Source organism: Pristis pectinata, chromosome 2 (assembly GCF_009764475.1).
Source record: "Pristis pectinata isolate sPriPec2 chromosome 2, sPriPec2.1.pri, whole genome shotgun sequence".
NCBI classification, from domain to species: Eukaryota; Metazoa; Chordata; class Chondrichthyes; order Rhinopristiformes; family Pristidae; genus Pristis; species Pristis pectinata.
The window spans coordinates 144,111,629-144,138,224 of NC_067406.1; the positions used below are offsets into that span (position 1 = coordinate 144,111,629).

At 43.0% G+C, this 26,596-nt stretch overlaps 1 protein-coding gene across 1 annotated transcript in view; it reads right to left on the minus strand.

The window, feature by feature from the left end:
• Positions 1–21,137, minus strand: part of LOC127587481 (ubiquitin-conjugating enzyme E2 D3-like) — a 40,747-nt gene extending 19,610 nt beyond the window's left edge. The window contains exons 1-6 of the mRNA XM_052045840.1: positions 20,989–21,137; positions 11,781–11,844; positions 7,932–7,963; positions 7,773–7,850; positions 6,679–6,784; positions 2,569–2,662 (exon numbers count right to left, since the gene is read on the minus strand). Of these exons, the coding sequence (XP_051901800.1) occupies positions 2,569–2,662; positions 6,679–6,784; positions 7,773–7,850; positions 7,932–7,963; positions 11,781–11,844; positions 20,989–21,012 (398 nt within the window). The 5' untranslated portion in view covers positions 21,013–21,137. The remainder of the gene's footprint in view (positions 1–2,568; positions 2,663–6,678; positions 6,785–7,772; positions 7,851–7,931; positions 7,964–11,780; positions 11,845–20,988) is intronic.
• Between the last annotated feature and the right edge of the window lie 5,459 nt (positions 21,138–26,596).

Consider the following 26,596-nt stretch of genomic DNA (forward strand, 5'->3'; position numbering starts at 1 on the left):
TTTGGCATGGATATTTATCTTGGTAGCCAAACTCTCCTTTCAAATCTACATTCCCCAACCCAAAGCAAATTATAGTTGAAATTAAAACTTAAGCACAAGATTTATCAAAGTCTGCATTATTCAGTGCGATAAGCCATGTGCACCAAATAGGGAAATAGGGGGCTCAGGAGCCTTGTCTTGTTCCTGTGTGCAGCTGCAACTAAGAATGCTAACCACTGATTGCCTGAGGGGCACACTTGTCCTTCGATTTAGCCAATATTCTCTGAATCAATTGTTTACACCTCAACATCAAGATCATGTAGTGTCAATCAACAACAGCTGGAAGCCTTCAGTATTGAGCTATATCCTAAATGTTGATTAATCGAAGCAATTTGGATGTGAATGTACTAAGTTTGTAGATGATACTAAAAATAGGTGCTTTCCCTTGTACAGTCAACAAAAGCAAAGTATCCTCTGCTCACAGGTACAACCCAAAACTGGAAGGTATATAACAGAGGGGATGATCTCCAAAGTACCTGTACTCAATGGCAATCTGCGTACCTCAGTAATTTTGGGATGGTGGTTTGGTGGGAAGAGTTGACATTAGAGATACACAACTCCCAGGCCGGACATAGTTCTCCAACAGCAAGCCCCAAGTAACAGGTGAATCCTTGATTGTTAATTATTAAAGGACTCTGCAAGCTGGATGGAGGGAGGACTTTTCTCCTAGCTGGGAGATCTAGAAACAAAGGTCACAAGGTAGGGTAGTCTAAAACTAGGGGGCATAGGTTTAAAGTGAGAGGGAAAAGATTTAAAGGGAATCTGAAAGGCAACCTCCATACAGAGGGTGATTGTTAAATGAAACCAGCTCCCACATGATGTAGCAGATGCAGATAAAATTACAACATTTAAAGGATATTTGCACAGGTACAAAGATAGCAAAGTTTAGAGGGATATGGCCAAATGCAAATGGGACTAGCTTAGGTAGGCACCTTGTTCAGCATGCACCAGTTGGGCTGAAGGGCCTGCTTCCTATGACTTCAAGTCTCAGTAGAAGTGTACGCAATTTAGGACTAAGACAAAGTCACGGGGGATGGTCAATTGTTGAAGAGCTGTGGAGGCTCGATCATTGAATTCATTTAAACAGATCAACAGATTTCAGGGAGAGACAGCAGATTGGATTCATAGTTGGCTCAGTGGCAGAAAGCAGAGGGCAATGGTCAAGGGTTGTTTTTCAGACTGGCCTATGTCTAGTGGTGTGCCACAGGGGTGAGTGCTGGGACTTTTATTGTTTGTAATTTATATAAACAATTTGTACGTGAATGTACTACATTTGCAGATGATACTAAAAATAGGTGTTGTAGACAGTGTAGAAGGTTATGAAAAATTAGAGAGGAATCTTGATCAGCTAGGTGTGAGAGCTGAGGATTGGCAAATGGCTTTCAATCCAGATAAGTGTGATGTATTGCATTTTGGGAGATCAAACCAGGGTAGGACCTATACAGTGAATGGTAGGACTCTGGGTGCATTATGGAACAAGTATTGACAATATTTAGTCGATATTTAATCAAAGTAAGTACTGTAGCACCAAAGTAATTTAATGGCATCCGATTTTACAGATCTTACTCCCCCAGTTATACTGACCAGTACTTACAATCATATACCTCTCAAGAGCACAAGCACATATTAGAACATAGAATATTACAGCACAGGAACAAGCCCTTCAGACCACAATGTTGTGCCGAACTGATTAAGCTAATGACACCCAATTCCTTCTGCCTGCACATGGTCCATACCCCTCCATTCTCTGCATATTAGAAGCAGCACCTGTGGCCTGTCAAGCCAGTTCTGTCATTTTTTAAAAAAATCAAGCTGATATGATCTTAGCCTCAACTCCACTTTCATGCCTGTTCTGCAAAATGTTCTACTCCCCTACAGTAAAAAAAATCCCGTTTCTTATTCAGTAGCACCGTCCCTCTGGCTTCTAACCACCATGCTCCTATAGCCTAAGTAAGTTCTGGATCATTGTTCCAGTGACCCAAGTTCCCACTGGAGATTTCAAATAATTAAAAACATCTGGAGTTTTTAAAAAATCTAGTAACAACGAGACCATCCAAGGAGGAAATCTGCCACCCTTGCTCAGTCCAACTTGTATACAACTCCAAACCACAGTTTTCTGAATAAACTGGAAAAAATGCTACAGAACCCAAGCTAATCAGAGCCCTAAGCTTTGCAAGACTGGGATACTTCACTGGAGATTAAGGAAATTGACTGAAACCAATCTTAGAGATAATATACACAAATCATTACTCAATGCATCTTAGTCCCAAATTAGTGATACACAACAAATTGTTTTTTATTATTATGTATCCCTAGAGGTTACAAGTACAGAAAATATTTAATGCAATCAAATTCCATGGAAGTTAACATATTCAGCATCAAAAACATTAAACAGATTTAATGGACTGAATTGCCTCCTCTATCTCAAGGATATTATGATTCTGTGTAACACAGTTTAACACCAAAAATGGGATCCGATGAATAATTTATTTTTTAAACAAATTCAACTATCCATTTAAAGATACTCACTTTTCTCTATCTGTTTTGTAGATACGTGCAATCTCTGGCACTAGTGGATCATCGGGGTTTGGATCACATAACAGTGAACAAATGGACAATAGAACTGAAAAAGATATAATAAGAAATTCAGGTTTTGTTCTTCAACCAGTATCCTTTATCTTACTCCTCAAAGATTCATTTTGTTCTGATTTGAAGTTATCTTACTCAATGAAATCTAACCAGTTTTGCAAGAAAAATCTCTACAGAGTTGCATGATATTATTCAGAAGGCTAGTGTAGATTAGAATAAACTAAAGATAACTGAGACGAACACTTACAAACATGTTAAAACTTGAAGAAAATTTAGTGTTTTTCACTAAATCAGTGAAATAAGACAAATGCTATAGCAGCCATAGTACTTGTTATATTTATATAAACCCCCTCACAAACAAGAGACAGCACTGAATTACATGAAAATCAAATATATTAATGGCACCATAGCTACAAATGAACAAGTAAACATTGCGTGATTGTGGCATAGTAAACCAGGTGAAAACACACCACGCAGCACAGAAATGGGCCCTTCAGCCGAGGTCTGCAACACCACACACTTTTACACTATTCCTACCCTAACCCATTTTATCCTCCTCACATTCCCATGAATTCCCCTTCAGGTTCTACTATTCATGTACACATTACAGACAATTTACAGTGGCCAATTAACCTATCATCTGTATATTTTTGTAATGCCCAGTGATATCATTTGTCCACATTACATGTTCCTTGGCTAATTGGTTGTTTGAACTTTGTACATTAAAATGTGCTCAAACTTGACAGCTCTAAATTTAAAATTACTACTTGAGTATCTCCTGTAAGATTCTTACCAAGTAGAATTGAGCACAAAAATTTACAATGACACTCTAGTGCTGACTGAGAGCTATTGTTGTGACTTTTGATCATGATAGATTTACTATGGAGTAGGACCTTGTAGTTGGAGAACTCGGGAAGAAGGACAATGAAATTCTATTACTATCCAAAAGGAGGCATCAGATGGATAAATCCCTAGAGCCCGATGTATTCCAGGGTGACATTATCGGCAAGGGAGCAGATTCCTGGTACTGACAAAAATTTTCACATCTCGAGTCACAGAACTGGTATCAGATAACTATAGGGCAGCAAAGGTACCTTTATTAAGATGAGAAGTAGGTATAGGCCAGGTAGTTACAGGCCAGTCAGAAAACAAAGGTAGGGAAATTAATGGACAAAATGCCAAGGGACAGGATCAATCTGTACTTGGAGCAGCAGGAATTGTTCAGTGATGGTCAGCAGGGCTTTGGTCAGATGAGCCTGACCAATTTGGTTGAATGTTTTGAGGAGGTGACTAAATGGTTCAATGAGGGTAGTATGTTTGGTGTGGTCCAAATAGATTTTAGCAAGGCCCTTGACAAGGTCCCAAAAAGGTAAAAGCCAATAGGATCCAAAGCAATTTAACAAATTTGATCCGAAATTAGCTTGCCAATGGTTAAAGGCTGTTTTTGCGATTGGAATCCTATGATCAGTGGCGTATCACAGGGGTTGATGCTGGGACCCTTGCTGTTTGTTATATACGTTAAATATCTGGATGGGATTGTGAACTTACTAATCATATCTCCTACAGTTGACATGTAGGTATTATGGATAGAGGGAAGGGTAATCTTTGGCTATAGAATGATACTGATTTGATGAGATGGGCAGAGAAATGACAGATGGTACGTTACACCTCTCATTTTTCAGGATTAAGTTTTGGAAGCACTAATAAGGCTGGTATATACATCACAAATGATACGGCTCCATGGATTATTGATGAACTGAGGGACCTCTGTGCAAATGTCAAAAGACTCGAAGGCAACAGCACAGGGAGATAAGGTGGTTAAAGCAGCATACAGGAAATTTGCCTTCATTAGCCAGGGCATAGAATATAACAGTGGGGAGGTTATTGTATATCTATACAAAATATTAATTGGGCCATGGCTGGAGTCCTGTGCGCCGTTCTGGTCGCCAAACTAAGAGGAAGGATGCTATTGTACTGGATGCGATGCAGAGCAAATGTTGCCTGGAATGTAACATGTTCTATGGAATGGAGCATTTCACCTGTGAGGAGAGGGTGGAGGTGCGTGGTTTCTTTCCTTTACTGCAGAGAAGGCTGGGAGAGGTATATAGTGAGAAACATTTCCCCTTCAAAAGGTCTCTAAACCAAGAGGGCATATATTTAAGTTGAGTTAAAGGGGATCTGAGGGGCAAGTGTTATTTCTTTTACACATAGAACACAACTCCATGAAAGGTAGATAAGGGGATTGAAGCAACAAAGCAAGGGAATAATTACAGGGAATTTATTGAGTGTTATATTTACAGGTTTTTTTTATTGATTTGGGGATTCTTTTTCCTTTCTTTTATATACACAATAAATCTTTTTCTTTCCTTTCTTTTATATTATATTCATCTACTAAGAGATTGTGAGATCTAAAGTTTTTATATTTTATTATTCTTTATGATTATCTATGCCATGATTGTTCTCTTGATCTCTTTGTATTACATGTACAATCATCGATGTTATATATTAATCTGTATTAATTTGGAAATTAATAAAAAGATTGAAAAAGAAAGTGATATGGAGGAACAAAGGGATTTTGAAATATACAAATCTTTAAAGGTAACAGAACAAATCAATAAGGTGGTTAAAAAGGCATATAGAGTGCTGTCCTTTTATCATCCGAGGCATGGAGCACAGGAGCAGGGAGATTATGCAAGAGCCTGGCACTACACCAATGAGACCACAGCAGCATACTGTGGTCACCACACTACAGGAGAACAGAGGTGGCAGAGGAGATATAGGATAATATTGCCAAGCACCCTGCGAGGAAAGATCAGATGAGCTCGTGTTTTCACTGGAGCAGAAGAGGCTGAAGGAAGGCTTAGGTGAGCTGTATAAAATTACGGTAGGCTGAGACAATAGTTGGGAAGCACTTACAGTGGCATGCAAAAGTTTGGGCACCCCTGGTCAAAATTTCTGTTACTGTGAATAGTTAAGTAAGTAGAAGAGGAACTGATCTCCAAAAATCAAAGTTAAAGATGAAACATTCTTTTCAATGTTTTAAGCAAGATTAGTATATTATTTTTGTTTTGTACAATTTTAGAGTGAATAAAGGAGCAGCATGCAAAAGTTTGGGCACCCCAAGAGATTTGAGCTCTCAGATAACATTTACCAAGGTCTCAGACCTTCATTAGCTTATTAAGGATAGGGCTTGTTCACAGTCATCGTTAGGAAAGGCCAGGTGATGCAAATTTCAAAGCTTTATAAATACCCTGACTCCTCAAACCTTGTTCCAACAATCAGCAGCCATGGGCTTCTCTAAGCAGCTGCCTAGCACTCTGAAAATTAAAATAAATGATGCCCACAAAGCAGGAGAAGGCTATAAGAAGATAGCAAAGCGTTTTCAGGTAGCCATTTCCTCAGTTCGTAATGCACTTAAGAAATGGCAGTTAACAAGAACAGTGGAGGTCAAGTTGAGGTCTGGAAGACCAAGAAACCTTTCCTAGAGAACTGCTCATAGGATTGCTAGAAAGGCAAATCAAAACCCCCGTTTGACTGCAAAAGATCAAAAAACTTTTGCTTTGGGCCCGTTTCCTTTTTGTTATTTTGAAACTGTAAAAGATGGAAATAAAAAAGTAATCTTGCTTAAAATATTAAAGAAATGTGTCATCTTTAACTTTATGCCTTTTGGAAATCAGGTCACCTTTTACTCGTTTAGCTATTCAGAGTAACAGAAATTTTGACCGGGGTGCCCAAACTTTTGCATGCCACTATTTCGCTTAGCAAAAACCATAAGGCATAGATTTCTATCAAAACCACAGTATTGGACTGGAACAGTTCAAGGCATAGGGTCATCACTGTTCTTTCAAGGAAAATTAGTGATTGACAAAATCTGGCCTTGCAGGAACACCCACATCCGAAGAACTCAAGCATAAAATGTAACCAATGGCTTGGCTGATTGGTCAACTTTAAATCCTGACATCCATTAGGATCAGGAGAAGACACTCATTTGGTCTGGAATGTGCAAAATAGATGAAGAACTTCAAAAAAAAACTTAAAATGTCACTGTACCTTTAGAAATAGTTAATGCAGGGGACCACTGTGATCTTAGAATATCAAGGCAGATGCTGCCATTACTGTTAATATTTGGGTGATAAATTCTTGTTGTAAATGCAACCTGAAAGCAAAAATCACAGAACATTTTTCAACTGGTACTAAGGTACACCACAATGCACACAAGCTAATCTCACCCCATACAATTTTTGGAATAACCAAGTGTACAATGATTCACTATAAAAGTGAAAATTGAAGTATTTTAGTCAGGGTCAAACACCAAACAAACTAATTCAGCTCTCCATGAAAATTTTAATTGCTATATAATTAAAAATGTTAATTCTTAAATATGAGCTAATCAGATGGTTCTGAAGAATTGAACAAGTAACCATCAACTGCAATTAACTACTAATTAAGTGAAAAACAGAGGGAGGTTCTGGTGTCCAAACAAACACTTGCCTCAGCTCCACAACAGATAAGTCAATCACTACTTTTGTTGAGAGTGACTGTTTTTGCCCACATTAAAAAAGTGATTACAACCCTAACAATAGTAAACTCCTATAATTCAATATCCAATTGTCCAGAATCTCAGCAGGGCCATATTTCCCACACCTCCTTAAACTCAACAGGTTCACTGGAAAAATTATAGTACCATGTAACATATATTAAAAGTGCACTGGGGTAGTAATAGGTATAACATCCAATAGACAGAAAAAACTGAGTCCAGCACCACCAAGGTCCCAAGACTGCTGGATTATCAGAGTTTTACTATACCTAGGAAACGCTGTAGGATAAATTGAAAAGGTAAATGTAAATCACTTGATGGTATACTACCTTCAAAGTTAAATTTTATAGCTCAAGAGCTTCTCTAAAGGAAACAGTAACACATCAACTAATTCTAATATATCAAACTGCACAAGGGAGATATTCAGGTGAGAGTCGATAGCTAGCAGGAGGGGGAAATCCCATGTCCTATTGCCTGGCAGTGTGACTGGGAGAACCATTAATCATCCAAATCTTTATTTAGTAATTAAATCTGAATGCTCAAATAGTACAGAAGAATGACAACACTTTGACCATCAATCATAATAGATGACAACAGCTATACTTACCTTAGGTGGTTTAAAAGGATAGTCTGTAGGAAAGTGAATTGTCAAGAAAAAAACTCCACCCTGATATGGACTGTCATTCTACAGAGAACAAAATAAAATTAATTTTACAATCCTTTAAACAATAAACATTTGTATATCAGAGTTTGAACAAATACTTACAGGTCCCATGATTGTTGCTTGCCAGTGAAACGCTAAGAAGAAAGAAATACTGATCATTAGTATGGAACACAAAGTATGGACTGCTGATAGCTCCATATCCAAAACAGATAAACTAAAACAAATTAATACATTTATACAATTACATTCTACATTCAAAGCTTAGCCCAAAGGCAGACAAAAATAAATCTGCAAACGATGGAAAACTGAGAAGCAGAAAACATTGGAAACACCCAGAAGATCAGGCAGCATTTGTGGAAAGAGATCAAGAGTCTTTGACCTGAAATGTTAGAACAGTTTCTCTTTCCACAGTGCTGCCTGACCCACTGAGCACTTCCAGATTTTCTGCTTTTATTTTGATCTGACATCATGCTGACAAGCTGCATCCCACACATTACTGCAAGGTGCATGGAACCGGGCACCCAAGCTTTCATTCTTCTCCAAATGGAAGGTGGCCGATAACTCAACAAGAACCAGGTTTATAACCTCTCAACAAAAAAGAATCAGTAAGTTTAACAAAGTCAATTGCTAGAATGCAGGAATATTCAGGAATCCATTTAGAATTTGGACAGATAACTTTGACTGAAACCTTAAAATGGAACAAATTTCAAGCCCAATCCAGCAAACTCATGCCAATGAGCAAAATGTAGTAAGTGCATTACAAAGAACAGAACTGAGTGCCCAGGCTGGCTCAACAAAAATAATACAAAGAGCTGTGATGCTAGTTGCGTATTTTTAAAGCTGCAATTATCCAAATAAATCTCCAAAATGTAACTCAATGTACCATTGATGCAAAGTGATAGTTCTGTGAAATCCATGTATAAAAAGAGGAAGCTATCATCAACTAAGATCTGTGTCATAAGTACATCAGGTAGTCTTTCCCAAGTCTGAACTTATGAACTGTAACTTGTTCTGAACCACTAGCATCAAGATACCTTTGCTTTCCTTAATAATTTGATGTAATCTTATGTACCAAGAAGCATTATGTTAGAAAAGGAGAGAGCATTTTTGTTGAAGGTCTGAAGCACAGGTACAGAATAAGGAAAAATATACCACGTCTAAAGCTTCTATCGGATATGATATTAAAGTAACCCAAGAAATTCTGAGGAGCCATGCAAATAATTCTGCAGCAAGACACGAGATTTCTGTGCATCAACATGTTGAACAATCTACAATAACACAAAACGTATCAGTTAGGAGCAAGCCCCTCGAGCTCTGCCATTTAGTAAAGCCAGGGCTGATCGGATTTGTATTGCCATCCACCCACAGTAAACTTGCACTTCCTGCCTTATCAAATCGACAATTGTTTAAGACACTCTACTCATGTAGAATTTGTTCCATACATTTGGAAAGGTGAAGTCCTCTATAAACAATAGCATTTAAACTCAATGATGGAACAGGGACTACCCCATATCAATCCCAAAAAAAAGCACTTAAAAGAACAATGTATTATTCTAATGCATACTTTAACCTGAAATGTTAACTCAGTTTCCCTCTCCATAGATGCTGCCCTGACCTGAGCATTTTCAGATTTTCAGGTGAAAGTATGGTGGACTTGGCTATTTTCAGCATGGTTAAAAAGAACTGTACAGTAACTCAAATAATAAACCACTTTCAGAAAGCCATACTTCCCATTATGTCGCTCAAATTGCCTGAGAACACATTCTCCAAAAACACAAATTTAGAAGTTCAAAACCTGCCATTTCATAGGCCCAATGTATTCACAGAATGCCAAGCTCTTTCAGAAGTTTTGTAAGCTCTCTTCAGATGAGGAGTTTTGCAGCCATTTCCCAGAGCATTTAGTTTCCACTATCACATCGAGCTCCAATTTCCCCACACATTGAACACTAAATTAACAGGGAGACAGTACAAACTCCACACAGACAACACTCAAGGTCAGGACTGAACTTGGGTCTCCGGAACCGAGGCAGCAGCTCCAGAGGCTGTTCCACCCAATACCCACCATCTATTGACGTGGCCCTCGAAGAGAGCTGACAGAAGTATATGATTTTATGAGGGGCACAGATAGGGTGGAAACATCAAATTATAAAGGACGTAGCTTTAAGGTGAGGAGGAGGGAGATTTGAGGCCAGTATTTTTTGTTACACAAGAGTGCTGGGTGCCGAGAACGCACTGCCAGGGGAAGTAGTGGAAGCAGATAATACAGCAATGTTTAAGAGGCATCTAGACACACACATGAACAGGCAGGAAGTGGAAGGAAATAGACCAGATGGGATCAGTTTGGATTGGCATCATGATCAGCACAGACAGTGGTTCAAAGGGCCTGCTCTGTGTGACACCTTCTTAAACTGAAAACTAGTTTAACTTTGCAATCACACTGAATGCCAGGAGTTCAGGTATAAATCAGCACAAAGATTGAAATCAATTTGCCTTCGGGAGATTGTCAACCTTAAATCAACAACAACCCTCAAAAGTCCAGCATTAAAATTCTTCCACAACTCACTTATAAATTCCAAACACAATCTGTTATATGTAACCTTAGGAATAATTGCACATCTTGATTAGCTGCTCTGTTAAATGGGAGCACGGAGACTCCAGTGTTAGATGCCAAGTTCAATGGTAGATCCAGAAACCCAAAAGCAGTGCTGAAAGTGAAGACTGGATCAGGGCTGATCTTCTACCTCAACATCATTTTCCAGAGCCGTGCCAGGTTCCTGTGGTACATCATCAGTCACATCCTCCAACCTACGACAGACAGTTATTCCTGTTCTTTGCTTTCTGTCTTTCAACCAATTCTCAATCCGTGCCAGTACATCACCCCCCAGTTCACTGTACTTTAATCTTGTTGACCAATCTCCTGCAATGGGATCTTATTAAAACTCTTCTTAAAACCTAAATATACCACACCCATTAGTTCCCTCTTTTTATTCCAGTAGAGGCATCCTCAAAGTACTCCAACAGAGCAGTTGTCCAATCCTAATATTCTTTTCTGGGTATTCTTACATCTTTCATTGATTCCTGCATTCTCCCAACTACTGATATTAAGCTGATAAGTTAGGTATACCATCTTTTCTCTGTCCTGCATTTCTTAAATAGTGTGGTTATATTTGTTACACTCCAATCTGCAGGAACCACCTGAGAAACTGTAGAATTTTGGAAGATGATAACCAAGGCATTAATTGGTATCTTATCTGCAACAATCCAAAGCATTACAGGTCCTCCCCAAGTTACAAATGCCCAATTTGTGTACTCCCTGTACACACGAACAAGTGTTTGGGAGACCAGCAGAATGGATGGATTTTGTGTACTTATTTAAATACATTGCTGGGCAACCACATTTCCAATCTGCAAACCATTGGTAACCTGGGGAAGACCTATATCTAACAAAGAATCAAACAATACATCACTAATTGTTCTGAATGATGAAAACTGAAGCAAATACTTTTAGATTAGTAATTGCTGGGGACCAAACCACTGAACAATAGCCAGTGATTTGAAAGTACATCTGTCAGCATTGACCAATCAAATCACCAAACCAAATTCTATCCAGACTAAGGCTTTTCCACCAAGTGTTGACTGAACAGCAAACCCAGACCAGAAAAGTTTCTAAACATGCTGCAGACCTCCAAGAGCAAAAGCTTTTTATTCTTCAGTGAAGATTGGTAGCCATCTTCATGTGAACTACACACACCTGTCACTGGTGGACATGGTGGGGATTCACAGCGAGGCCACGTATGAAAGGTGTAAAAATACCTGACACAATCATGGCACACTCTGAAGCACTAGATGTTTCCATTCAGCAGTTTCTAATTTTTTTTTAATTGACTTCAAATAACACTATTGTCAGAACCATTTTTTTTAATTAAAATACAGTTCATTCAAAATACTCACTATCATCTCCAACTGGGCCTGCAGAACACTGTGCTGGAGGATCACGAGCCAAATCACTTAGCTCCTAGATTTAAGAATGAAAACAGTTACAGTTCAGTAATTAAAAAGCAGTCTGTGAAAGTAGTTGAACATGACAATGTTACTTGTCAAAAGTTTCAAAGATAGAATATTAAAAATTCATCTTGCAAACTGGTGATATTAATTACTCAGTACAAAGCAGTTAATGGAACACACGTTCTGCCAGTTTCATGGTTTTTTTAAAAAATTGATAACCAACTCTTCACTGGCAGATTGTTATTTTGTGAAGTTGTTTTTGAAATTGGAAGTAGTCAGTGCTGTCCCCCAGGCATCATTTACTACTACTCTTTCTGATATACATCAAAGATGCACACCTGGTTATACTACAAGTATGTCATCATGCTTGGTAAGTAATATAGGATGGTAGCAGAGCTAAAAGGAAGGGAGCAAATGAGGAAGATCAAAGTGTATTGCAGTGGAAACATGAGGTGATGCAGTTGGAAGTGGCATAAGTTTAAAGGAATTCCAAAAACCAAGAGATCTGGAACTACATATACACAAGTCTAATCTTGCTGCACACACCTCGGGACAGGGGGGTTTTTATTTCAAAGTTCTACAATGTGGAAACCACTACCTGAAAGGGCAACAGCAACAGATTCTACAACTTTGCAGAAATTCTGATACTTCTATCGTGTCGTCTGAAGTCAACTTCTGGATTACAAGTTTCAAGGTCATAACCACAGAAGTGTCCTAACCACAGTCAAAGAGGACAAAAACATGCAAATCCATCACCATGCACAAGTACAATTGCAATGCTCTATTATTCTCAGCCTCCCCACTGCCTAAGTATTCATACTGTTGGTTCAACAGAGGACTACTTAAACATCAGTGGTATGTAACACAAATTGTAGATTCCAGCCACTAACTCCCTCCCTCTCCTGAACTTCCTTTTGAGACATAACCAGTGATAGGTTGCACCTCGGAGTCCAATCCAATCCAATCCAGTTCAGCTTCCATTTCATATCCTCACATGTTGCAGTTGTATGAAACCTTGGTGAGGCCACATTTGTAGCACTGTGTGCAGTTCTGGTCACCACATTACAGGAAGGATGTGGAAGCTTTGGATAGGGTGCAAAGAGGTTCACCAGGATGCTGCCTGGATTGAAGTATATTAGCTACAAAGAGATTGAACAAATTGGATTGTTTTCTCTGGAGCGTCAGAGGCCGAGGGACAGCCTGATAAAGTATATAAAATTATGAGGCACATAGATAGGGTAGATAGAATCTTTCTCCCAGGGCAGAAATGTCAAATACTTGCATGGCCTCACCAAAGTTTTATACAGCCGCAACATGACTTCTTGACTTTTACACTCAACACCCCAACCAATGAAGGCAAGTATGCCAGTTACCATCCTACCTACTTGTGTTGCCACTTTCAGGGAGCAATGGAGTTGACCACAAGACACAGGAGCAGAATCAGGCCATTTGGCCCATTGAGTCTGCCCCACCATTTGATCATGGCTGATTCATTTTTCCCTCTCAACCCCATTCTCCTGCCTCTCCCCATAACCTTTGACACCCTTACTAATCAAGAACCTATCAACCTCCGCTTTATATATACCCAATGACTTGGCCTCCACAGCTGTCTGTGGCAATGAATTCCACAGATTCACCTCCCTCTGGCTGAAGAAATTCCTCATCTCTGTTCTAAAGGGACGTCCTTTTATTCTGAAGCTGTGCCCTCTGGTCCTAAACACTCCCGCCACGTCCACTCTATCCAGGCTTTTCAATATTTTGTATGTTTCAATGAGATCCTTCCTCATCATTCTAAACTCGAGTACAGGCCCAGAGCCATCAAACGCTCCTCATACGTTAACCCTTTTACCCCAAGATCATTCTCATAAGCCGCCTCTGGACCCTCTCCAATGCCAACACATCCTTCCTTAGATATGGGGCCCAAAACTGCTCACAATGCTCCAAATGTGGTCTGACCAATGCCTTACAAATCCTCAGCATTACATCCTTGCTTTTATATTCTAGTCCTCTTGAAAAGAATACTAACATTGCATTTGCCTTCCTTACTACCGATTCAACCTGCAAGTTAACCTTTAGAGAATCCTGCACTAGGACTCCCAAGTCCCTTTGCACCTCCAATTTCTGAATTCTCTCCCCATTTAGAAAAATAGTCTACATTTTTATTCCTTCTACCCAAGTGCATGACCATACACTTCTCTACACTGTATTCCTTGTCACTTCTTTGCCCATTCTCCCAACCTGTCCAAGTCCTTCTGCAGACTCTCTGCTTCCTGAACACTACCTGCCCCTCCACCTATCTTTGTATCATCCATAAACTTGGCCACAAAGCCATTAATTCTGTCATCCAGATCATTAACATAACGCGAAAAGTAGCAGACCCAACACCGACCTCTGGGGAACACCACTAGTCACTGGCAATACACAAAAAGTGCTAGAGAAACTCAGCAGGTCAGGCAGCATCTATGAAGGGAAATAAACAGTCGACATTTTGGGCCGAGACCCTTCATCAGAAAGGCCCCCTTTATTCCCATTCTTTGCCTTCTGCCAGTCAGCCAATTTTCTATCCACGCTAGTACCTTTCCTGTAACACCATGGGCTCCTATCCTGTATAGCACCCTCACGTGCGGCACCTTGTCAAGGGCCCTCTTAAAATCCAAGACGACAACATCCACTGCCTCTCCTTTGTCTATCTTGCCTGTTACTTCCTCAAAAAATTCCAACAGATTTGTCAGGCAAGACCTCTCCTTAAGGAAACCATGCTGACTTTCGCCTATTTTATCATGTGCTTCCAAGTACACCAAAACCTCATCCTTAATAAATGGATTCTTAATTTCTTACCAACCAGTGAAGTCAGGATAACTGGCCTATAATTTCCTGTCTTCTGCCTCCCTTCTTTCTTTAAGAGTGGAGTGACATTTGCGATTTTGCAGTCCATAGAATACGGCACAATACAGGCCCTTCGGCCCACCATGTTGTGCCACCCTTCAAACCATACCTAAGACTATCTAACCCCTTCCTCCCACATATCCCTCTATCTTAAATTCCTCCATATGCTTATCTAACAATCTCTTGAACTTGCCCAATGTATCAGCCTCCACCACCACCCCAGGCAGCGCATTCCATGCACCAACCACTCTCTGAAAAACCTCTCTGACATCTCCCTTGAACTTCCTACCCAATAAGGTAATAAGCCATGTCCTCTTGTTTTGAGCATTGGCACCCTGGAAAAGAGGCACTGGCTGTCCACTATCTATTCCTCTTCATATCCTGTATACCTCTATCAAGTCTCCCCTCATCCTCCTCCTCTCCAATGAGAATAGCCCTAGCTCCCTTAGTCTCTCCTCATAATCCATACTGTCTAATCCAGGCAGCATCCTGGTAAATCTGCTCTGCACCCTTTCCAACGCCTCCACATCCTTCCTATAATGAGGCGACCAGAACTGGACACAGTACTCTAAGTGTGGCCTAACCAGAGTTTTGTAAAGCTGCATCCTCACTTAGGCGGCTCTTCAACTCGATTCCCCCACTTATGAAAGCTAACATCCCATAAGCTTTCTTAACTACCCTATCCACCTGCGAGGCAACTTTCAGTGATCTGTGAATATGAACCCCCAGATCCCTCTGCTCCTCTACACTGCCCAGAATCCTGCCATTTACCTTGTCCTTCCAAAGTTTGCCTTGGAGTTTGTCCTTCCAAAGTGTACTACCTCACACTTCTCTGGATTGAACTCCATCTGCCACTTGACAGCCCAGCTCTGCATCCTATCCATAACACCACCGATCTTTGTGTCATCTGCAAACTTGCTAACCCAGCCTTCCACCCCCTCATCCAAGTCATTAATAAATATTACAAAAGGTAGAGGTCCCAGAACCGATCCCTGCGGGACACCACTAGTCACAGCCTTCCAATCCGAATGCACTCCCTCCACCACAACCCTCTGCTTTCTACAGGCAAGCCAATTTTGAATCCACACGGCCAAGCTTCCCCAGATCCCCTGGCCTCTGACCTTCTGAAGAAGTCTACCATGCGGAACCTTATCAAACACCTTACTAAAATCCATGTAGACCACATCTACTGCACTACCCTCATCAATCTTCCTGGTCACCTCCTCAAAGAACCCTATCAGGCTCGTGAGGCAAGATCTTCCCTTCACAAAGCCATGCTAGCTGTCCCTAATCAGTCCATGTTTCTCCAAATGCTCATAGATCCTATCTTTTAGAATCCTTTCCAACAGCTTACCCACCACAAACGTAAGGCTCACCAGTCTGTAATTCCCTGGACTATCCCTACTACCTTTTTTGAATAAGGGGACAACATTTGCCACCCTCCAATCCTCTGGTACCACCCCCATTGACGAGGACTCAAAGATCCTAACCAACAGTTCAGTAATCTCCTCCCTTGCTTCACGAAGCAGCCTGGGGAATATTCCGTCAGGCCCCGGGGACTTATCTGTCCTAATATTTTCTAACAACTCCAACACATCCTTTCTCCTAATATCTACATACTCTAGAACATTACCCTCACTGTCCTCAGCATCATCAAGACCCCTCTCTTTGGTGAATACTGGAAAAGTATTGAGAACCTCACCCACTTCCACAGCTTCCAGGCACATCCTCTGTCTTTAATTGGACCTACCTTTACTCTAGCCATCCTTCTGCTCTTCACGTACGAGAAAAAAGCCTTGGGATTCTCCTTAACCCTACTCGCCAAAGCCTTTTCATGTCCCCTTCTCACTCTCCTCAGCCCTTTAAGTTCCTTCCTTGCTACTCTATATTCCTCACGAGCCCTGTCCAATCCTTGCTGCTTACACCTTATGTATGCTGCCCTCTTCTTCCTAACTAGTTGTTCCACCTCTTTCGTCACCCACGGTTCCTTCACCCTACTATTCCTTCTCTGCCTCACTGGGACAAATTTATCCCTAACATCCTGCAAAAGATCCCTGAACAGCGACCACATCTCCATAGTACATTTCCCTTCAAAAATGTCACCCCAATTTACACTCCCAAATTCTCACCTTATAGCCTCATAATTCGCCTTCCCCCAATTAAATATCTTCCCGTCCTCTTTGCTCCTATCCCTGCCCATGACAATGTTAAAGGTTATGGAGCAATGGTCACTGTCCCCCAAATGCTCCCCACCAATAGATCTGTCACCTGACCCAGTTCATAATCTAAAACTAGATCTAATATGGCATTCCCTCTAGTCGGCCTGTCAACATACTGCATCGGAATCCGTCCTGGACACACTTAAACTGCGCCCCGCCCAAAACCTTGGCACTAAGTAGGTGCCAATCAACATTTGGATAGTTGAAATCTCCCATTATAATATTTTCGCATCTCTCCAAAAACTGCCTCCCAATCTGCTCCTCAGTATCCCTACTGCTACCGGGGGGCCTATAGAATACTCCCAGGAGCGTAACTGCCCCTTTCTTCTTCCTAACTTCCACCCATATTGACTCCAGAGAGGATCTTTCTACATTATCTACCCTTTCTGCACCTGTAACTGTGCCCCTGACCAGTATCACCACCCCCCCTCCCTATTCGCTTTTAAAACACTGAAAACCAGGAATATTCAATATCCATTCCTGCCCAGATGTCAGCCATGTCTCTGTAATAGCCACAATATTATAGTCCCATGTACTTATCCAAGCTCTCAGTTCATCTCCCTTATTCCTGATGCTTCTCGCATTCAAGTAAATGCACTTTAGCCCATCCACCTTACTACTTTTGTAGCCTGTACTCTGCTTCTCCTTCCTCAAAGCCTCTCTACCTGTCAGATCTGACTTTTCCCCATCTTTCTCTGATCTACTCCTCTGGTTCCCTTCCCTCTTGCAATCTAGTTTAAACCCTCCTGAACCAGCCTAGCAAACCTGGCCGCAAGGATATTGGCCCCCCTCAAGTTCGGGTGTAACCCGTCCCCGGAACCATTCCTGACTCTAGTGATTCTTGAAAGATCACTAAGAATGTCTCCATAATCTCTTCAGCTACCTCTTTCAGAACCCTGGGGTGTAGTCCATCCAGTCCAGGTGACTTATCCACGTTCAGACCTTTCAGCTTCCCAAGCACTTTCTCCTTAGTAATAGCGACTACACTCACTTCTGCCCCATGACTTGTAGACCAAAATCCCTCTGTACATCAATGCTCCCAAGGATCCTGCCACTTACTGTACATTTTCCCCTTACATTTGACCTTCTAAAGGTCAATACTTCACTTGTCTGGATTAAACTCCATCTGCCATTTCTCCACTCATATCTCCAACTGATCTGCATCCTGCTGTATCTTTTGACAACCTTCTTCACTATTCACAACTCCAATGTACGTCTTCTAGAAACTTATTAATTAGCCCATTGACTTTTTCATCCAAATCACGCCCCATTCCCCCGTCCTTATTTATCTCTTTTTAGCTCTGCTACTTATTCTCTCTTGCAAGCCCATCAACTTCCTTTGATTCATTTTTTCTGCCTTCATTTACAACAGCCAATTAATCTTTGAGATATCTTTGAGATGAGAGGGGAAACTGGAGCAGCCTACAGCACACAGTAATGAGAAGCACGTACAAACTCTACACAGACAGCATTCACCTGTCAGGATCAAAGCAAGGCAGCATTGCTAACTGCTGTGCCAAAATGCTGCCCATTGCTGCCAATCTCAGTTCACACAGGCCTAACCATGCAATGATGGCAGATTTCTTTCTCCAGAGGGGGATTCTCTATCCCACAAGTCTGTGCATGCTCAGCCATGAGCACAGACAAGAAAGTCTCAAAAAATTGAGGGATATTGGGAAAACACAGCAGCCTCAAAGGACCACATACTTATGCTTCAGTGGTATTGAACAACTATTACACCTTTTTTAAGCCACCTGTTGTACTGTACAAATGCAACTTCCTCATTCTCTTCAATTGTTTAGTTAGAATACTTCTAGAAAAGCCAGGCAGGTTTATTTAAATTCCATAATAGCTCTTTACTTATAAATACTTAAAGGGATGATAGAAAAGTTCAGAAAACCACAGAGAAGCTAAAAAAAATCTATACCTTGTAAACGTTAGATGATCTCGGAGGAACATACACAATCCCTACCAACCTTAGAATACATAGCGATAACACTTCCTCTAATTGGGATCAATAGTTAGGATCACGTTAAAAATAAAGAGGATGGTTATTTAGTACTGAAATCAGAAGAAATTCCTTTACCCAGAGGTTAGTATACCTTCAGAATTCTCTCCCCAAGCCTGTGGTGGCTCAGTTGCCGAGCATACTCAAGCCAGAGTTCAAATGATTTCTTTTAAATTTAAGGGGAGATCAGAGACATGGGATTAGTTCAAGAAAGTGGCAAAGTAGTAAAATATCAGCCATGTTCTTCTGCAACATTAAACTGGGCGTATAGGTTCTGCTACGTTTTTATTCAACTATTTTATCAAACAGGAAAAATTCATTAAGGGAAAACAAATTGATTCTATTTCTAATTTACTGTGAATATTTTCGCATCATAAAAATGCCATAATTTCAAAATAATCCAAAAATTAATTTCCATATTACTGATTATTAAACTATTTAACTTGCTCTTCCACAATTATCAAACACAATTTCAAACTGTGACCAGTTTGCAAAGGTTTATACACAAGAATCTGAAGAAAATTCAAATTTCCAAGTTTAAACAAATTAGATTTTAAACTAAGATCGCATACAATCTTTAGAAAACCTAAAAGACAGACTATATCAAGATCTTCAACCCAAATTGTAAGCAACCTTGTCCACCTCAAAACGTACAAGCACTCAAACTGAAGCATGGGTGAAGTTATGGTCAATGTTCTGAACCCATCTTCACATTCCACCGGTCCCTCCTTACACACATACAGTTTCAACACCTGATCTAATCCTTCACACTGAGCAACAAAAAAAAACAGGAGCAAGTTCCTGAAACCAAGATATCATCTGAACCCTATACTTCAGCTCTGATGCAAGAGGAAGTTTAATGATTTTTTTTGATTGGCTCCAATGTAATAACATGTTGCCTTAAGCTGGCCATACATATGGTTTTCCCAAGAACAAAATGCTGCAGATATCAGAAATATGGAAGAAAGAGAAAAAGCTGGAAATACACTGCAACTCAGGCAGCATCTGTGGACAGAGAGACAAAGTTAAGTATCACAGCTTCATGACCTTTCAGGGAACTGCACGTTCACTGGAGATGTTTGAAATCTTACCACTTTTAAAGAGTATTTTACAAAACGGGGGGGGTGGGGGGGGGGGTGCAGAAGAGAGGTAGAAAAAATGAACGTGTAGATGTGAACCAGGCACAAGGAGGAAAGAAAGGAAGAACAGAATGATGATGTGGACTGGAAAGGAGACACTAGGAAGGGGGTGGAGGGTTTAGGAGCGGGGCGGTGAAGGGGGGGGAGAGCAGAGGGTTTGGGAACGGGTGGGGTGGGGGTAGGAGATAGGAGGACGGGAGGCTGGAGAAAGAGGACACCGCTCCCCATCCCCCCACCATCCCGATCCCGGCCCCCCCAGGCCTGTGCCCTCGCCCCGGCCCCCCCAGGCCTGTCCCCTCGCCCCGGCCCCCCCCACCACCCCAGGTCTGTCCCCTCGCCCCGGCCCCCCCCCACCCCCCACCCCAGGCCTGTGCCCTCGCCCCGGCCCCCCCCCACCCCAGGCCTGTCCCCTCGCCCCGGCCCCCCCCCCCACCCCAGGCCTGTCCCCTCGCCCCGGCCCCCCCCCCACCCCAGGCCTGTCCCCTCGCCCCGGCCCCCCCCCCACCCCCCCCCTGTCCCCTCGCCCCGGCCCCCCCCCCCCCCCCAGGCCTGTCCCCTCGCCCCGGCCCCCACCGGCCTGTCCCCTCGCCCCGGCCCCCCCCCCACCCCAGGCCTGTCCCCTCGCCCCGGCCCCCCCCCCACCCCCCACCCCAGGCCTGTCCCCTCGCCCCGGCCCCCCCCCCACCCCCCACCCCAGGCCTGTCCCCTCGCCCCCCCCACCCCCCACCCCAGGCCTGTCCCCTCGCCCCGGCCCCCCCCCACCCCAGGCCTGTCCCCTCGCCCCGGCCCCCCCCCCACCCCAGGCCTGTCCCCTCGCCCCGGCCCCCCCCCACCCCAGGCCTGTCCCCTCGCCCCGGCCCCCCCCCCACCCCAGGCCTGTCCCCTCGCCCCGGCCCCCCGACCTTGTTAATCCGCTTCATTGCCATCCCGCGGGCCGGCTGCTCCCGCTCTCGGTCGGGGCTGTGGGGTAGGAATCAGGGCGGCTGTGGCTGCCGCCGGTGCCGCAGCTGCTGGGCTCCCCCAGCCCGCGGGGTCGGTGCGGACTGTGGCTGTGGCTGCCGCCGGTGCCGCTCGGCTCCCCAGGCCGCCGGCTCGGTGCGGACTGTCCGGTCGCTGCGGCGCCGCTGCCCCTCGCCACAAGATGGCGGCTGCCGGAACTACTTCCCACCCCTCGGGCTGCGCACGCATCCGCCGCACAATCCGCGGGTGAAATGGGCGCCGATTCACAACGCACCGGACCTGCACCTCCGCCGCTCGCCGCCTTCTGCGAGGCCGCGCGTCCACTACGCAGGCGCGGCTCCAGAGCGCCGCCGGCTGGCAGGAAGGAAGATGGCGACGGGCGGATTCGTTGCCCCGGAAACCAGTGAGCTGGTGGCAGCAATCTCTGCACAGCAAGATCCAACAGTGGGATATAATGAACCTCTCAGCTTCCTTTTGTAATTGGCTTATCAACATCAAAGCAAAATCCAACAAAATGCTGGAAATGAGACCATAAGAAGTGTGAGCAGGAGTGTTGAGCCCTCAGAGCCGGTTCCTCCATTCAGTGGGATGATGGCTGATCTCCAATTCCTCGTCTACCTCATTCTCTCCCTGTAACCCTTGATTCCCTCACATATCTCGGCCATAAATACACATAGTAACTGTGGCCCCACAGCGCTTTGTTGCAAGAAGTTCCTAAGACTTTCTGAGAAGAAGTTCTCTCATAAATGACTGCCCCCTTATTGAGACCTTGCCCTCTGGTTCTGAATTAATCCCAGGAGAGAAAACACCCTTTCACTATTTCAGCACCAGCCTCTTGTTTCAATAAGATCACCTTTCGTACTTCTAAACTCCAACGACTGGAGTCCCATCCAGCCCATTCCCTACATAGCGTAGTGGTTAGCACAATGCTTTACAGCGCCAGCGACCCAGGTTCAAATCTGGCCACTGCCTGTAAGGAGTTTGTACGTTCTCCCCGTGTCTGCGTGGGTTTCCTCCGGGTGCTCCGGTTTCCTCCCACATTCCAAAGACGTACAGGTTAGGAAGTTATGGGCATGCTATGCTGGCGCCAGAAGCGTGGCGACACTTGTGGGCTGCTCCCCAAAATCACTAAGCAAAAGATGTATTTCACTGTGTGTTTCGATGTACATGTGACTAATAAAGATCTCATCTTATTAGGGCAACTCCTTCCATACACCACATCAACCTAGTGAACTTTCTCTGGACCACATCCAATTAAATAATATCTTTCCTAAGATTACGGACCAAAAGTACTCAAGGTGTGGTCTCACCAGTGCCTTCCTTATTTTTATCCTCCAACCACCATGAAATAAGGGCCAACATTCCATCAGCCTCCCAATTACCCGGTGCACTCTGCTTGCTTTCTGTATTTGATGCACAAATCGCTTCTGTGACTTTTCTCCATTTATATACTTCTTTCGTTCTTCCTTCCAAAGCAAACAATTTCATATTTCCCACATTAACTCCTTGCCAACTTTTTGCCCACTCACCTAACCAACCAATATCTCACTGTAAACCACTTGTATCCTTCTCGCAACTTGCCGTGCCATCTACTACTTGCCGTGGCATCTATTAATCCTCTGCACATTTGCCTCCTTCCTCCAAGGCATTAGTATATACGTATTGTAACCAGAGTTGCTCCATAACTGGCCACAGGTTGCCAGTCTGAAAATGAACCCACCCCCCCCCCCCATCCCTACATGTTACTTCCTGCCTGTTCACCAATCCTCTTTTCATGAGTTACCACTTTTTGTGAGGCACGTCAAACCCCTTCTGGAAATCCCCTTCTTCCCCTTCACCATCATTTCTGAACAGTCCATGAACCTATGAACATGACCTCATTATTCTTTTTTTTGCACTACTTATTTATTTTATAATTTATAGTAATGTTTATGTTTTTACACTGTACTGCTGTCACAAAACAACAAATTTCATGTCATATAAGTCAGTGATAATAAACCTGACTCTAATTCTGAAAATTGGTTCCAACATTTTCCCAACAATACCTGTTTGGCGAAACTGTCAATAGTTACCCACGCTTTGCTTCCCTCCCTTTTTGAACAGGGACTTTGGCTGTTTTTCAGTCCTCTGGCACTTCTTCAGAACATAAAGATCTTTGGAAGTTTATAACTAACACATCCACTATTTCAGCAGCCACTTCTTGCAGGATTCTAGGATGCCAGCATCCAGGCTTCGGGACTTATCAGCCTTGAGCCCCATAAGTTTGCCTAATCCAAACTCTCAAGTGATCATAATGTTATTTAATTCCTCCCTATCGTTATTCAGTATTAGCAGGATGCTCAATGCAAAATGTCTGTTTACCTGCTCTGCCATTTCCTTGTTCCCCGTAAGTATTTCCCCAGCCTCATATACACTTGGAGATCTCTCTTCCTTTTGATGTAGTTAAAGAAATTACTGTTCATTATTTTTATATTCCTTGATAGATTGCCCTCATATTTTATTTTCCTTCTCTTCATTATATTTTTTTGTCCTCCTTTTCCAGATTTGAATTTATCCTAGTCTTTGGGTCTGCTGCTGACTTTTGCCTCTCTTTCAATGGATTATCTTTCAGTTTTTAAAACCTCCTTAGCTTCCTTGGTTCAGTATGGTTGGTTCATCCCTCCCTTAAAACCTTTCGGCTTTACTGGGATACTTTTTTTGTTGAGTGACATGAATTACCTAGTAAAACGTTGGCCGCTGCTTGCCTCCTGTCTTTCTACCAAACTCTCAGCCGGGTCCACTTCTGACAATTCTATCCTCATTCCATCGTAATTCCCTTTATTTAAGTGAAATAGTTTCTCCATCTCAAACAGAATCTAAAACTCTATGACACTATGAACCCATCCCAGGAGGGAGCTTTAATTCAGAGGTCATTTATTAAACTTGCCTCATTACCCATTACCAGATTCAAGATAGAATTTTGTCTGCTTGGCTCAAGGAATAGAACCTATTGCTGGAGGAAACTATCTCAAAAACATGCAATGAATTTGTTCCTGCAGCTACTCTTTCCAACTTGACTAAACCAATCTACAGGAGTTTCAGGGAGATAGTCACCACTAAAAGTCAGGAGACAGGTAGCTGGGTGACTGTCAGGAAAGGGAAGGGGTATAGACAGAAAGAGCAGAGCACCCCTGTGGCCGTTCCCATCAACAATAAGTATAGCGTTTTGGATACTGCTGGTGGGGACGACCCACCAGGGACAAGTTGCAGTGGTCGCGTCTCTGGCACCGAGATGGGACCCTCGGCTCAGAAAGGAAGGAGGGAAAAGAGGAAAGCAGTAGTGATAGGGGATTCGATAGTTAGTGGGACAGATAGGAGGTTCTGTGGGAGAGATCGAGAATCCTGGATGTTCTGTTGCGTCCCTGGTGCCAGGGTCCGTGATATCTCAGATCGAGTTCTCGACATTCTCAGGAGGGAGGGTGAGCAGCCAGATGTCGTGGTCTGCGTAGGGACCAGTGATGTGGATAGGAAAGAGGAGGAGGTCCTGCAAAGAGAGAATTAGGTGCAAAATTGAAGGAAAGGACCTCCAAGGTTGCAATCTCAGGATTGCTACCCATGCCATGAGCTAGTGAGGCTAGAAATAGGAGGATCATGCAGCTAAATACGTGGCTAAGGAATTGGTGCAGGAGGGAGGGCTTCATGTTTCTAGATAATTGGGCTTTGTTCCAGGGAAGGTGGGACCTGTTCCGACGGGACGGTTTGCACCTGAACTGAAGGGGGACTAACATACTTGCGGGTAGGTTTGCTAGTGTTGCTCCATGGGGTTTAAACTAGATTTGCACGGGAAGGGGAACCAGAGTGTTAGAGCAGATAGTGAGATGGAGGAGGAAAAAGGTCATGCGAGGACTGCAGATATCGCCAGAAATCAAAGGTTTGTACGTGATAGAAGTGTTCTCAGGTGCATCTATTTCAATGTAAGAAGTATTGTAGGTAAAGCAGATGAGGTTAGGGCGTGGATTGGCACGTGGGATTACGACATTATTGCTATTAGTGAGACTTGGATACAGGAGGGGCAGGACTGGCAGCTTAATGTTCTGGGGTTCTGTTGTTTCAGACGTGATAGAGGGGGGAGGGATGAAAGGGGGAGAAGTGGCATTACTAGTCAGGGAAAATATCACGGCTGTGCGGAGACAGGACAGCCCGGGGGGCTCGTCTACAGAGGCCATATGGGTGGAGCTGACAAATAGGAAAGGTGTGGCCACAGTAATAGGGTTGTATTATAGACCGCCCAATAGTCAGAGGGAATTGGAGGAACAAATCTGTAGTGAGATAGCAGACCGATGTAAGAAACAGAAAGTTGTAATAGTAGGGGATTTTAACTTTCCACATATTGACTGGGACTCCCACACTGCGAAAGGGTTGGATGGCTTGGAACTTGTCAAATGTGTTCAGGAAAGTTTTCTAAATCAATATATAGAGGTACCAACGAGAGAGAATGCAATACTTGATCTCCTATTAGGGAACCAGACAGGTCAGGTGACAGAAGTATGTGTCGGTGAACATTTTGGGTCCAGTGACCATAATGTCATTAGTTTCAGGTTAATTATGGATAAGGATAGGTCTGGTCCTCGAGTTGAGGTTCTAAATTGGAGAAAGGCCAATTTTGTGGAAATGAGAAAGGATCTGGGAAGAGTGGATTGGGATAAGTTGTTTTCTGGCAAGGATGTGCTCAGTAAGTGGAAGGCCCTCAAAGACGAAATTTTGAGAGTGCAGAGTTTGCATGTTCCTGCCAGGATTAAAGGCAAAGTTAACAAGCAAAGGGAACCTTGGTTTTCAAGGGATATTGGCAATCTGGTTAAGAAAAAGAGAGAGGTGTATAGCAGGTATAGGCAACTAGGAACAAATGAGGTACTTGAAGAGTATAGAAAAAGTAAGAAAATACTAAAAAAGGAAATCAGGAAGGCAAAAAGAAGACATGAGGTTGCTTTGGCAGATAATGTGAAGGTAAACCCGAAGGGTTTCTTCAAGTATATGAAGAGTAAAAGGACAGTAAGGGACAAAATTGGTCCCCTAGAAGATCAGAGTGGTCGTCTATGTGTGGAGCCTCAGGAGATGGGGGAGATCTTAAACAGTTTTTTTGCATCAGTATTTACTCAGGAAACTGGCATAGTGGATATGGAAGGAAGGGAAACAGGCAATAGTGTCATGGAACATATAGAGATTAAAGAGGAGGAGGTGCTTGCTGCCTTACAGCGAATAAAGGTAGATAAATCCCCCGGGCCTGATAAGATATTTCCTCTGACATTGAGAGAGACTAGTGTAGAAATTGCAGGGGCCCTGGCAGATATATTTAAAATGTCTTTAGCCACGGATTCAGTGCTAGAGGACTGGAGGGTAGTTCATGTAGTTCCGTTGTTTAAAAAAGGATCTAAAAGTAAACCAGGTAATTACAGGCCAGTGAGCCTGACATCAGTAGTGGGTAAATTATTGGAAGGAGTTCTGAGAGATCAGATATACAAGTATTTGGATAGCCAAGGGCTGATTAGGGATAGTCAGCATGGCTTTGTGTGT